The 12695-nt window shown below is 41.4% G+C and overlaps 2 protein-coding genes across 2 annotated transcripts; one reads left to right on the top strand and one right to left on the bottom strand.

Annotated features, from left to right (window-relative positions):
- Window positions 1-60: 60 nt before the first annotated feature.
- Window positions 61-4439, bottom strand: tubb5 (tubulin, beta 5). Its single transcript, XM_068323200.1, has 5 exons — window positions 4282-4439; window positions 1865-1973; window positions 1495-1605; window positions 1148-1392; window positions 61-1050 (listed from the first exon to the last, which is right to left on the bottom strand). The coding sequence occupies exons 1-5, from the start codon at window positions 4336-4338 to the stop codon at window positions 238-240; spliced, it is 1335 nt and encodes a 444-aa protein (XP_068179301.1). The 5' UTR covers window positions 4339-4439; the 3' UTR covers window positions 61-237.
- A 2036-nt stretch (window positions 4440-6475) lies between these two features.
- Window positions 6476-12653, top strand: flot1b (flotillin 1b). The gene is made up of 13 exons (XM_068324282.1): window positions 6476-6598; window positions 7269-7319; window positions 7948-8023; window positions 8296-8386; window positions 8876-9019; window positions 9170-9289; window positions 9609-9704; window positions 9828-9980; window positions 10100-10281; window positions 10410-10455; window positions 10563-10700; window positions 10784-10948; window positions 11041-12653. Exons 2-13 carry the CDS (start codon window positions 7277-7279, stop codon window positions 11068-11070), a joined length of 1284 nt encoding a protein of 427 aa, XP_068180383.1. The 5' UTR covers window positions 6476-6598; window positions 7269-7276; the 3' UTR covers window positions 11071-12653.
- Window positions 12654-12695: the final 42 nt, after the last annotated feature.

Here is a 12695-nt window from a genome sequence, read left to right as displayed (position 1 = left end):
AGGAATTTTAAAGGTTGAATGGAAACTAATGATGCATGCATTAATGAAAGACAAACAAGATTTCATTTGACAGGTTTATTTGCATTGAATCACAAGGAATGACTAAGCTAAGCAAAGCTAAAGTTTCATTCTAGCAATAACACTGTTTCTTCCTTGGTTACATTTGTTTCCTTTTTTTCTTTTTTTTTGACTACCTCATCCTCTTGTATCAATGTCTTGACCCCTACATTTTCATCTTCAAGCTTCATCCTCACCCTCCTCCTCAAATTCACCCTCCTCCTCAGCAGTGGCATCCTGGTACTGCTGGTATTCAGACACCAGGTCATTCATGTTGCTCTCTGCTTCAGTGAACTCCATTTCATCCATACCTTCACCGGTGTACCAATGCAAGAAGGCCTTACGACGGAACATGGCGGTGAACTGCTCAGAGATGCGCTTAAATAGCTCCTGGATGGCTGTGCTGTTGCCGATGAAAGTGACCGCCATCTTCAGGCCGCGGGGTGGAATGTCGCAGACAGCAGTCTTGACATTGTTGGGGATCCATTCGACGAAGTAGCTGCTGTTTTTGTTCTGGACGTTAAGCATCTGCTCATCGACTTCCTTCATGGACATGCGCCCGCGGAATACGGCAGCGACAGTCAGGTAGCGGCCGTGACGTGGGTCGCATGCAGCCATCATGTTTTTGGCATCAAACACCTGTTGGGTGAGCTCGGGGACTGTAAGGGCTCTGTACTGCTGGCTGCCTCTGCTGGTCAGAGGGGCGAAACCAGGCATGAAGAAGTGCAAACGGGGGAAAGGCACCATGTTGACAGCCAGTTTGCGGAGATCGGCGTTGAGCTGACCAGGGAAACGCAGACAGGTGGTGACCCCACTCATGGTGGCAGACACCAGGTGGTTCAGATCTCCGTAGGTGGGTGTTGTCAGTTTCAGAGTGCGGAAGCAGATATCGTACAACGCCTCGTTGTCAATGCAGTAGGTTTCATCTGTATTCTCTACAAGCTGGTGGACTGACAGGGTGGCGTTGTAAGGCTCAACCACTGTGTCTGAAACCTGAGGACACAATACACACACTCCTTTAGTTTTACGTTCTTAGAGGGGAAAGGTAATGGACTACAATTAATCGTATTCCATTACAGGGGTATGTCACCTTGGGGGAAGGCACCACACTGAAAGTGTTCATGATGCGGTCAGGGTACTCCTCCCGGATCTTACTGATGAGCAGGGTTCCCATACCAGATCCAGTTCCACCACCGAGTGAGTGGGTGAGCTGGAAGCCCTGCAGGCAGTCACAGCTCTCGGACTCTTTGCGAACCACATCGAGGACTGAGTCCACCAGCTCAGCTCCCTCTGTGTAGTGACCTTTGGCCCAATTGTTTCCAGCACCGCTCTGGCCTGGAAAGAAGCGTATGACATACAGACGATCCAGTCTTTCCTTCCAGGTCATGAAAGAAACGACTCATTCTTTGTAAGAAGAAAAAACTTTATTTCACTCACCAAACACAAAATTGTCAGGTCTGAAAATCTGTCCAAAGGGTCCAGACCTCACAGAGTCCATGGTGCCAGGCTCCAGGTCCACCAGAATAGCCCGAGGAACATATTTACCTCCTCCAAAAGAAAGAATGAGAATAGATGAGGTGAGGAGAAAAGAGGGAGAAGGGGAAGAAAAAAACACAACTCAGTTATGTTGGCAACCACAGTTTTTGTGCAACACTTGTATTTTATTCAGGATATATAAAATAAAAACCATGCTTGACCACCGAGATGTGAAAATGTCTTACATTATGTGCAAAATTCAATAACAAAGCTGAATATACCAACATATCCTTCATTTATGTACAAGTCAGTGGTTAAAACGTCAGCTAACCTGTGGCCTCATTGTAGTAGACACTGATCCTGTCCAGCTGCAGGTCACTGTCTCCGTGGTAAGTCCCAGTGGGATCGATGCCATGCTCATCGCTGATCACTTCCCAGAACTGCAGAAACGAAATGGCACTTATCATATGACAGCACACATCCATCTATCCATCAATTACCAATGTGGTCTACAACGTTGGGAATGAGGAAAACAGCAGTGGCTTCACATTTTTGAATTCCACTGAAAAATTTTCCCTTTGATGAAGTCATAACTGAACCCATTTCATGGTATGCAGTGGTTAATGTTTCCATAGACATCAACTGTTGACTCAGCAGATTGCAGTTCATTTAGAATGCAAAGGAAGGAGCACAAACGGGCTACAGATCACCCCACGGGAGAAACTAAGAATAAACTTGATTTGCAGGCTGTCACGTTACACTGAGGACACTGATCTCATCTGCACTCACGCCTTGTTCTCCCCTCCAAGGGTGTGTACTTTAAATCTCAACAGTTGCATAGCAGGCAGTTTTTAGTGTGCACATTTTTGCTATCCTCCAAATGAGGTTCTTTTCTTTTTTGGTCAGAATGATTTTCTGCAAACAGCAGCGATAGGAGGATTGGGTTTAATCTGGATAAGATTAGAGATTGGGTATTAGAGCTCAGTACTTGAGAGATTGAGGGGTCAGCTTGATTTAAGGATCGAGATCTTTAAATGGACCATGTTAAGTAAAAATGACCAAAAAAGGCCCTAAATATAAAATTCATCCATTATAAAAAGAACAAATGGCCAAATTATTACAAACAATACATTGAGGAGTTATCCATTTATTATGTCACTGCCGATAATGGTTATCAGTAAAAACTGCAAATAATCTTTGTGAAAGAATGAGGACAACAAGTAGGAAAGGAACGACACCCTGACCCAGTTCACCACAATGCAGCCTTTCAGTTCTACTGTCAATCATATCCTCTTGGACATCTGAGTCAGTAAGTCCCCAGGGACGGGAAACAAATGGAGATTCTTTTCTCTCCAGGTCAGCATTAGTCCTTTCAAATAGTTAATGCTGTAGTTAATTTTTTTGCGTTGACTTACAATTAATAAATCACTGCAAGCACACAATTGACTGATATATAATTGAATTTTTATTTAAATATGTGTTCTGTATATCTCCAATAGGCATTTTTCCAAGATCTTTGCATATTAGCCCAGTGACTTCACCCACTGTGCATCAGCTGTTTCATCCATTCCTCCCCCACCCTACCCCTAATTTTGTACGGGGAGGAACGACATCGGTTACAAAGACAGTCTCTGATTTAATGGGATTTAATTCAGCAGAGCAGCATAATGATAATGATTTATACTGATAAGGGGGCCACAGTCGATGTAGTCTCCAAACTACGGGATAGTTGCCAGTGTCATTCCATTTAAACATACGTTGTCCGGAACAAGCGATGGTTGTGAAACAGCAAGATAATAAGGTAGGGATAATAATGGGCCACGAAGACATTTACTGTAGGATGTTGCAGTAGTTTGAACAAGACAGGGTGAGTGATTTATTGTTCTTGTAAGGTGGACTGCTGAGGCCTATTATTTTGCATCAAAGGCTTAGAAAACAATGTATGACTATAAAATTCTAAAAGTAAGGATGGGGGGGGGTGTTCATTTATTAAAAAGGAGTGTGGATGCAACCACAAAATGAAAAACAATCAGTTTTGGAAAAGCAGTTCTTCACTAATTATCCTTGCCACACCCTTTCTACATTTCCATCGCCTTCTGGCCATCTGAATCAGAAACTTACAGAAATGGAATCAAATCAATACTGGCTATCCCCTCCATCTGTTATTAGAGATAAAATAACCAGCCCTCCCATTCCTATTGTCTGAGATCCCAGACATATCTGCCTGTGTGAGACAAAGACTCCAGAGGATAGACTGACTGGATCTATGGGATTCTTTATGCTTTATTATTTTCCCCTTTTCAGTATTGATGCTGGCTAAATCTGTACTGTTGAGACACAGACACACCCGGTGTTGTGGGAACAAGACCAGTCCAGACACAAGAGCTCCGTTATATCGATGAGAGTATTGATGGTCCTCCGCTCCACACCCACCCACCAGTTACCGCAGTGCACAAGAGTCAGACAGAACAGCACAAAATAAACCTGAACAAAAAGCTTCTATCACATACGTCTGAATTTTTCAGCTTTATAGTGCGTTTATACACAGAAATATAAAACAAGTATAAAAGGAACAGTTTAAGTTTATGAACAATGAGACAAAACGGAGTCCCTTGTCTGAAAATATAATCATTAGTTTGGTTTCATAAAATAAAATTAATATTATCATGTTCTTGGTCTTCAACCACGGGGTTCAATTCACATTTTTTAAAAGCATCTATAGATTTTAAAACTATTGTTTTTCCTTACCTTGGCACCAATCTGATTACCGCACTGACCGGCCTGGATGTGAACGATTTCCCTCATGGTGGATGTGAAAACTTAGCTAATAGGAGCACAGACTTTACTTATCAGAGACAGGGAGTCACCCGCAAACGAAGCGAACGAACCGGACAATGGATTTATAAGATTGGAGCGAATCCAGAGGAGGCGGGGCGGGGACGAAGGCGTGGCTACAAGCAGCTGTTACGAGCGGGGATTGGCTGAGCTAGAGCGACCAGAGCACAAAAGAGGAGGGGCCACTGGTCAGATTAGGGACAGGAAATTAGATCAGAGATTGACCAGAGTTGTACCAGCTGGTGTCCAGACGCTGCACATTATCTATCTATCTATCTATCTATCTATCTATCTATCTATCTATCTATCTATCTATCTATCTATCTATCTATCTATCTATCTATCTATCTGTCTGTCTGTCTGTCTGTCTGTCTGTCTGTCTGTCTGTCTGTCTGTCTGTCTGTCTGTCTGTCTGTCTGTCTGTCTGTCTGTCTGTCTGTCTGTCTGTCTGTCTGTCTGTCTGTGTCTGTCTGTCTGTCTGTCTGTCTATACATACAGTACATGCACATAAAAAATAGATAATCAACCCTTTATTATTTTTCCGCTCTAATAATTATCACACACGTATGTATAGCAATCGCTCACACAGACAAACAAACAGACAAACACACAGACAAACACACAGACAAACACACAGACAAACACACACACACACACACACACACACACACACACACACACACACACACACACACACACACACACACACACACACATTCAAGGGGCATGTAGAGGCAGAGCAGCAGGCAGTTCTTTCGCTGGGTGCACCAAATGAGCAACTTGTAAGGGAACGGTACCTTGCTCAAGGGCACCTCGGCAGTGCTCGGGGGGTGAACTTGCATTTCCCATTGCCACTTCACACTCAAAACTGTTTTGATCCACTTGGGTCTTGAAACAGCCACCAGCCCAAGACCCAGTGTACTGAGCTATTGTCTTTAATTTTAGTAGCGTTGTCTCCACACAGCAAGGCGGTTCCCAGTTCAAGTCCCACTCTGTGCGGAGTTTGCATGCTCTCCCCATGTCTATGTGGGCTCTCTCCGGGTTCTCCTGCTTACTCTCAACTTCAAAAACATGCACTTAAATGGCCATTCTCAAATTGGCCGTAGGTGTGAGTGTGTGTGTGCGTGGTTGTTTGTTACTATGTGGCTCCGCGGTGCACTGGCATCACGCCTGGAGTGTTCCCTGCCTCACACCCCCAGTCAGCTGGGATAAACTCCAGCACCTCGCGACCTGCGACAGCGGATGAAGCCGGTGTAGAAAATGAATGAATGAATGAATGTTTTTTCAAGAGTCTTCTCTAAACCCTGCATGCCATCTCATTCTTGTCATCTGTGTTGCTCAGACACATGCTGCTCGTCAGGCAATCAAACCCCAGTACTTACAGGTATTGTCTGTCAGCCATTTCTTACCTGCTAGGCTGTGACTTGGTCTGCTCTATAGCATTCCTGTTTCATGTGATTACCATGTTGCGTGTTTCCTAGATTCTGCCTGTTAGCCCACTCCTTATCTGCTCTTTTGATTACCTGTATTTTGACTCTGTATTTATGACTTATGTATTTAGTATTAAAATTGATATGCATGCATGCATGCATGTATATACTGCATATATTGTATATACTGCTTATACTGTATATACTGCATATACGATAACATTCTCCAACTGTGATAAAAGCTGTCTGATACACTGCGTGAATAACTGCTACTGGAGGATTCCATTTTTAAGCTATTGTGTAGAATAATTTAGTCAAATAATGTTAGTTTTTTTTCAAGACAAGCACTGACATTTAAAAATGTAACATCATATAATTCAAGATCATGTTTAATGTAACCCACATACAAAAAACTAACATCTACCTTTATAATTCCTACATTTTCAAAGCTTGGTATGTGGAGTTTTTATTGATATTGTTGAAAACACAACTCATAGTAGAAAATAGTTGTAGTTGAATATAATAGGGTTCCCAACCATTGCTAATTAGCACTAAATTATTTAGTCGAATCACACGCGAGAAAGCAAGCAAGAAAGAAAGAAAATAGTGCAGGTGCAGTTATCAATGTCGACCACTAGGCGGCGAAAGATGACCTCCGTGTTGATGGGCGTGGTCAATGAGCACTTCCGACAAACGGACATTTTTATCATTCCATCTGACGAGAAACGGCCCTCCGTTCCTGAGACCAACCTGTCCTCGGTTTACTCCGAAAAGGATTGCTAGTTATTAACGTGGTATCGGTAAGCCGAGTTTAATAATAATATATGGTTTAGTAGCAGCTCAAAACTTTTATATAAATGCTGGCCTGTTTTTCATGGACATAGTCATGTTACAACCCAGGCCCGATTTTGCTGCCTTGACGCGTTATAACTACTGTTGTAAGTCAAGCTAGCTAGCCATACGTGTGTCCCGTTATTCATTGTTGTTTCGTATTAAATGTGAGTTAAGAGGTGCGTTTAAAGACGCTTTAATGTTTGACGACACAAGGGACGACACTATTAGTAAACCTACCGACGGGAGGGCATTTCGGGTTGTCCGTAGAGGGTGGAGCGTTCAGATTTGTAAATGCGTAAACGTAATGGCTCCGGTTGGTATTTCGACGGTCCTATGTTACACATAACACCGAAATAATAATAACTCCTAAGCCTATTCATTGCAGATATTATGGTTAAAATGATAAACATATAAATGTTTATTGTATTTCGGTGGTGCGTATTTTATACAGGGAGGAAATAAACATATATTATGATGTACAGCTTTCAGTTTTTACACAAAGTGTACACTATGTTGACTAGTAATTCTATTACTACACAAGTAAAATGCGCGTTAATGACGATGGGATGATGTCCTTTTCTGTGCTTATTAATGGTCGTATTTCGACATGGTATTCATTTTTTTCTCCCAACTCAGAATTCAAGATGTTTTACACCTGTGGACCCAATGAAGCCATGGTCGTGTCAGGTAAGATTTCTCATCGGTGTCTGTGTAGATTCTCAATTATCCAGGTTATGGTTATCCAGAGCTGTTCAAATCAATCCACTCGACTTAAAGAAAGTTTCTCGAAGCCGTTTCACCTCCCATCCAAAAGAAACCTCTTGGATGGGAGGTGAAACGTCTTCAAGAAACTTTCCAGTGGATTGATTTAAACATCTTTGGATTGCTCATCATTGTATCTGATATGATAATCTGGAAACCATTATGCACCCTGAAGGCCGATGAAACTCCCCCAGCCTCCAGGATAATGTGACAAATCTTCTGGAGAGCCCTAAATTGTTTGTATGTCATTAACATCTTGTAAACAAAGGAGCCAATAATGAATCAGTAATCCAGTGTCATGTGATGTGAGTGATTTCACATTACCACAGGTCTTGTGATTCAATGGGATTGCGCAACATTTGAAAGTAACATTGGAATTTTCCAGCTTTTAGTTACGGGGGTTGACTCCAGCTGCCATGAATTGATTGTACTGATAATGTTATACTGGATTGCATGTTAAATTATGCTTGACCCTTGTGCAAGTAACCGTTCATTACTGAGTCATAGTGTGATGTTTATATTGTGTGTTTTCTTTTCCTTTCTTTCCACCCAGGCTTCGGTCGTTCTCCTCCTGTAATGATTGCTGGAGGACGCATTTTTGTCTTACCATGCATTCAACAAATCCAGAGGTGCATATATTGTCTTTTTCCTCCTGTTTTTTTTTTGTAGCTCAAACTGATTACTTTATTTTATGTAATAGTTTTTATAAAAGGGAGACAACTGTTAATGCTAAGTCTTATATGGCAGATGTGTTTTATTAATGTCATTTATATTTCTGTTTCTGGCTGCATAGAGAAGTGATCTCTGTGGCTGGTAATTGACAAAATTTCCTGTGTCTCTCTTTCATTTGTACTTGTTTTATTACCTCAACATGTACTCCTCCTTTTTCATGTCTTCTCAGAATCACGCTGAACACTCTGACTCTAAACGTAAAAAGTGACAAAGTCTACACCCGTCATGGTGTCCCCATCTCTGTCACGGGCATTGCACAGGTATGCTTTGAGAAAGGGGAAACTGACATACCAGTTTTAATACCCACTTAATGAATTGATTCACCAAAATTTGTATTAAGATTAAAGATTAAGGTTAAATCATTTTTATTAATCCCCGAAGGAAAGTTATTTACCGGTATTATATGAGAAAGAAAAGTAAATATCATTCATTTTAGGGCTGAGGGTCGAAGTAAGCACAGTGAGATTATTTTTGAAATATATAAATCAATGATATTTGTGAAACCACAGCAGGAATATGGATTTCAGATATAAGGTTCTTTCCCGTTGGTTAATGCAGGAGGAGAAGTTTGGTGGTTCAGCGGGATTGATAAGGAAAATAAAAGTTGTAAAGTGCAAAGAAAAAACAAAATACAATATCTGATTGTGTTGTGCTTTATTATTATTAAGAAATTTTTGATTTCTTAATAATAATAATAATTAAACCTGAGGCTGACTTCTTCACCATTCTATCCTCCTGTGTTTTTCCAGGTGAAGATCCAGGGCCAGAACAAGGAGATGCTGGCCACAGCCTGCCAAATGTTTATGGGAAAGTCTGAGGCCGAGATTGCCCAGATTGCCCTGGAGACACTGGAGGGACACCAGAGAGCCATCATTGCCCATCTGACTGTGGAGGTTAGTGCGCTGATGGGGTGAAATGATTTTGCTTGACAGTTTACACTCATAACAGATTGATAAGAGGCTGTATTGTTATGATTCATTAAGAACATAATGCTCATGCACACTTAAGTAATAATAATGATGAAATATCTTCTTAATGTGCAGGAGATCTACCAGGACCGTAAGAAGTTCTCTGAGCAAGTCTTCAAGGTGGCCTCCTCTGATCTGGTCAACATGGGGATCGGTGTTGTCAGCTACACGCTCAAAGATGTTCACGACGATCAGGTATTCCATGTCTGTCAGGCTCATGTTCTACCAGTTCTGTGGCAAAAATCTGGTGGTCAAAATACTGCAGTCAGCTATATTTACTGAAGCAGCAGGATTCTGACGAGTCACTATGAGTTTGTGTCTTTATATAGTAAAGCTTTCAGTCTCATATGATTTGCAGTAATGCACTTAGGTGATGGACATTGACTTGCTGTATCTGATTTAACAGACTCTCAACCACTCTGTGCAATAATTATGGTCTAAGTGCTTCAGTGGTTACCAGACCATGTTGTGTCTTATTTTTTTTGTTAATGCATATCCTCTGTTCCTTGCCTAGGACTACCTTCACTCCTTGGGTAAAGCCAGAACTGCTCAAGTGCAAAAGGACGCCAGGATTGGCGAAGCTCAGTACAAACGAGATGCTGTCATCAGGGTAAAATAAGATCTTTTGTTTAATCTTAATTCATTTTTCTTCAACTCAAAATGAGAGTGATCTGTCTTAAACAAAGTAATATCTACTCATATCTGTTTCTGTCCTGCTGCATTCTCTGTACAGGAGGCCCATGCAATGCAGGAGAAGGTTTCTGCTCAGTATAAGAATGAGATTGAGATGGCAAAGGCCCAGAGAGACTATGAGCTGAAAAAAGCAGCCTATGATGTTGAGGTCAACACCAAGAAGGCAGAGTCAGAGATGGCTTATCAGCTCCAGGTGCAGTTTTCTTTTCATATTTTCCCTGAATGGCTCAAATTACATTTATCAAATTTAAAAATTGATTAATTTTTTAATAATTGTTTCATTTTTAAAATTTCTCCTGTCTTCCACATCAGGTGGCCAAGACCAAGCAGCGCATTGAGGAAGAGAAGATGCAGATTCAGGTGGTGGAGCGGACGCAGCAGATCACACTGCAGGAGCAGGAAATCATCCGCAAGGAGAAGGAGCTGGAGGCCAAAGTTAAGAAGCCTGCAGAAGCAGAAAAATACCGAATGGAGAGGCTGGCTGAGGCTCAGCGGTGAGTGCTGGCTGAAGAGTTCATCTGTTTAACACAAAAATAAACCAGAACAGCAGGAAATAGGACAAAACCTGACACAAAAGTATTTAGACAGATTAATAATGACAATTCTCTTTCCTTCCTGGCAGCCTGCAGCTTGTCATGGAGGCAGAGGCTGAGGCCGAGTCCATCAGGGTGAGTCCTATCATATCTCCTTTGTTTTTCTTAGAATACTTCCTCAGGATCTCATGTCCTTTTTGAGTTGCTTCCATGAAATACAGTACATGTGTGTGTGTGTGCAGATGAAGGGCGAGGCTGAGGCTTTTGCCACAGAGGCTAAGGGTCGCGCTGAGGCAGAGCAGATGACCAAGAAAGCCGAGGCCTTCAAGCAGTACAAAGAAGGAGCCATGGTGGACATGCTGCTGGAGAAGCTGCCACTGGTCAGTCTGACTGGTGCATGAATGCGTAGATTAGATGGTACTGCATGGTGAAACACTGTGTAACCCTGTTTCTCACCCTGCAGATGGCAGAGGAGATCAGCAAGCCGCTGTCGGCAGCCAAGAAGATCACCATGGTGTCCAGCGGAGGCTCAGAGGTGGGAGCATCCAAACTTGCCGGTGAGGTGCTGGACATCATGACCAGGCTGCCTGCCACTGTGCAGAATCTCACCGGTGTCAGCATCTCCCAGGTAAATAGGAGCACAGTTATGTGACACACACATAGACAATGGATGAAATGGGTGTGTTTAGTAATCTTTTATTTTACTTATTCCCTTCCCAGGCTACGGGAAACACATCTGCTGTGCACTAAGAAGAGGAGTACGAGTAATGGTGTCAACCCTCCCTGTAGCTATTATCACTGTAACTACTCTGCAACATCATAATCTGAATGTCTTTGCATGCACTTGGTTCGATTGTGTGTTTCTTTTGTTTCTTCCTCCTTTATATAAACAGGAGGGGATGTTGTGTCTTCCTCTCTGGGGATCCTGCAGATTTTAATTTCCTCTGTGTGAGCTGCTCTGTTTGCAGTGATTAAAAACGAAAGCAGGTATAAGACATGCATTTATTAATGCTAACTAGTTCTTTTTTATTCAGCTTGGTGATAAAAGCTGGGGCCCGTTATGAGCTAGTGACAGTCCAAGACATAGGACCTGTCTTTGCGATCATTACTCCTTGTCTGTATGCAAATGTTGAGTACTTTATTAATTTTACTATAATTAGCCTAATTTTCCTGAAATTAGTAAACAGATCCTAGATTTCTCAGTTTTAATGTAGAATATGCTCATGGGTGAATGCTTTTTTCAAAGAGCAGAGTCTAATAGTTTTGTGGCTGTGGGCGCATTACTACCATTATTGTAGTTCCGTACCGCTAACACTATCTAGTTTTGTGTTTAATTTGGTCTTTGTTGTACTTCTATTAAAATGAGACAAAGTCAGGGCATTCATAACAATACCACACCGACAGATTTATATTAAAAGATGCGAGGAATTGGTAAACTAATTAAACTTCATCTGTAAGACATAAACTTACAGCCTCTGACATCTTGCCAAAGGCTGTATTTTGAAATGCGAAAGAGACCTGAGGGTGTTCTGTGAAGGTTGACATGTTTGTTATATAAAGAAATGTTACTGGACTCAAATTCGTATCAGTTGTGCTGCAAGTTGTAGGATTTTCTGTTTCAGAGACAAGTTGAAGGAAGTGGTTGATGGGAACAAGTTAAAGAGGTTTCCTTAAAAGTAATGAAAGCATTTTATGGAGGAAGATTTTGACTCGAGACTTTGCTGCAGTTTTGAGGCCTTTCTACAGCTTGAAGAATTATTTTATCCAACATACCAATGGACTAACTGCTTTTTACCTCCTGCACAGTTTAAGTTGACTCACAGGATGTAGTTTGATTTGTGATACTTTTTTTGGTGAACTGATTTTCAATCAGTTCTGAGTATTACAGATTCTGGCTGAACGTTGTTCTTAGTTACAGAAAGTTTTTTATGACATTTTAGAACCTCTTATTTGGGGCTGTTATCTTTTTCTGAATCTTTATGAAGCTGCCAATCCTCATGTATTTTGTTATTGCCAAGTGCCTCAACAGTGAAGTTGCCTTCTTTCGCCTACTATACTTCTGGCAGGTAATATTTCATATGCAAGTGATCACAAGCCATTGGCTGTTAGTAACGATGGTTGTAGATCGAAACCAAAATCTCTGTCTACTTCTTTTGTACGTTCTCCTGACTAATCTTTTTTGTTCTTTAAATGTATGCTTGTTCAGGTCTTTTCTTACAGTTACCAGTGAGCCATTTTTACATAGTGTGGAAGATGTATACATGTCAGTTATTTAAAAATATATCTGTAGTGAAATGTTCTATAGACAATAAAATATGGTTTCAACACCAAAACCTGTTGCTGTGTATTTTCAAGAAACGGCCTAGGAATTTAAA

The sequence above is a fragment of the Antennarius striatus genome, chromosome 9, assembly GCF_040054535.1.
Source record: "Antennarius striatus isolate MH-2024 chromosome 9, ASM4005453v1, whole genome shotgun sequence".
NCBI lineage: Eukaryota > Metazoa > Chordata > Actinopteri > Lophiiformes > Antennariidae > Antennarius > Antennarius striatus.
The sequence above is the reverse complement of the archived record's forward strand: the minus strand, read 5'-3'. Positions and strand labels throughout refer to the sequence as shown.

Excerpts from the sequence above, each read along its gene's own strand:
- flot1b (XM_068324282.1), top strand. The coding sequence starts at position 7,277 with ATGTTTTACACCTGTGGACCCAATGAAGCCATGGTCGTGTCAG. Across the intron at positions 8,387-8,875 it reads CTGTCACGGGCATTGCACAG|GTGAAGATCCAGGGCCAGAA; the intron begins GTATGCTTTGAG and ends GTGTTTTTCCAG. Across the intron at positions 10,282-10,409 it reads AGGCTGGCTGAGGCTCAGCG|CCTGCAGCTTGTCATGGAGG; the intron begins GTGAGTGCTGGC and ends CCTTCCTGGCAG.
- tubb5 (XM_068323200.1), bottom strand. The coding sequence starts at position 4,338 with ATGAGGGAAATCGTTCACATCCAGGCCGGTCAGTGCGGTAATCAGATT. Across the intron at positions 1,974-4,281 it reads GTAATCAGATTGGTGCCAAG|TTCTGGGAAGTGATCAGCGA; the intron begins GTAAGGAAAAAC and ends TCGTTTCTGCAG. Across the intron at positions 1,051-1,147 it reads GTGTGGTGCCTTCCCCCAAG|GTTTCAGACACAGTGGTTGA; the intron begins GTGACATACCCC and ends TTGTGTCCTCAG.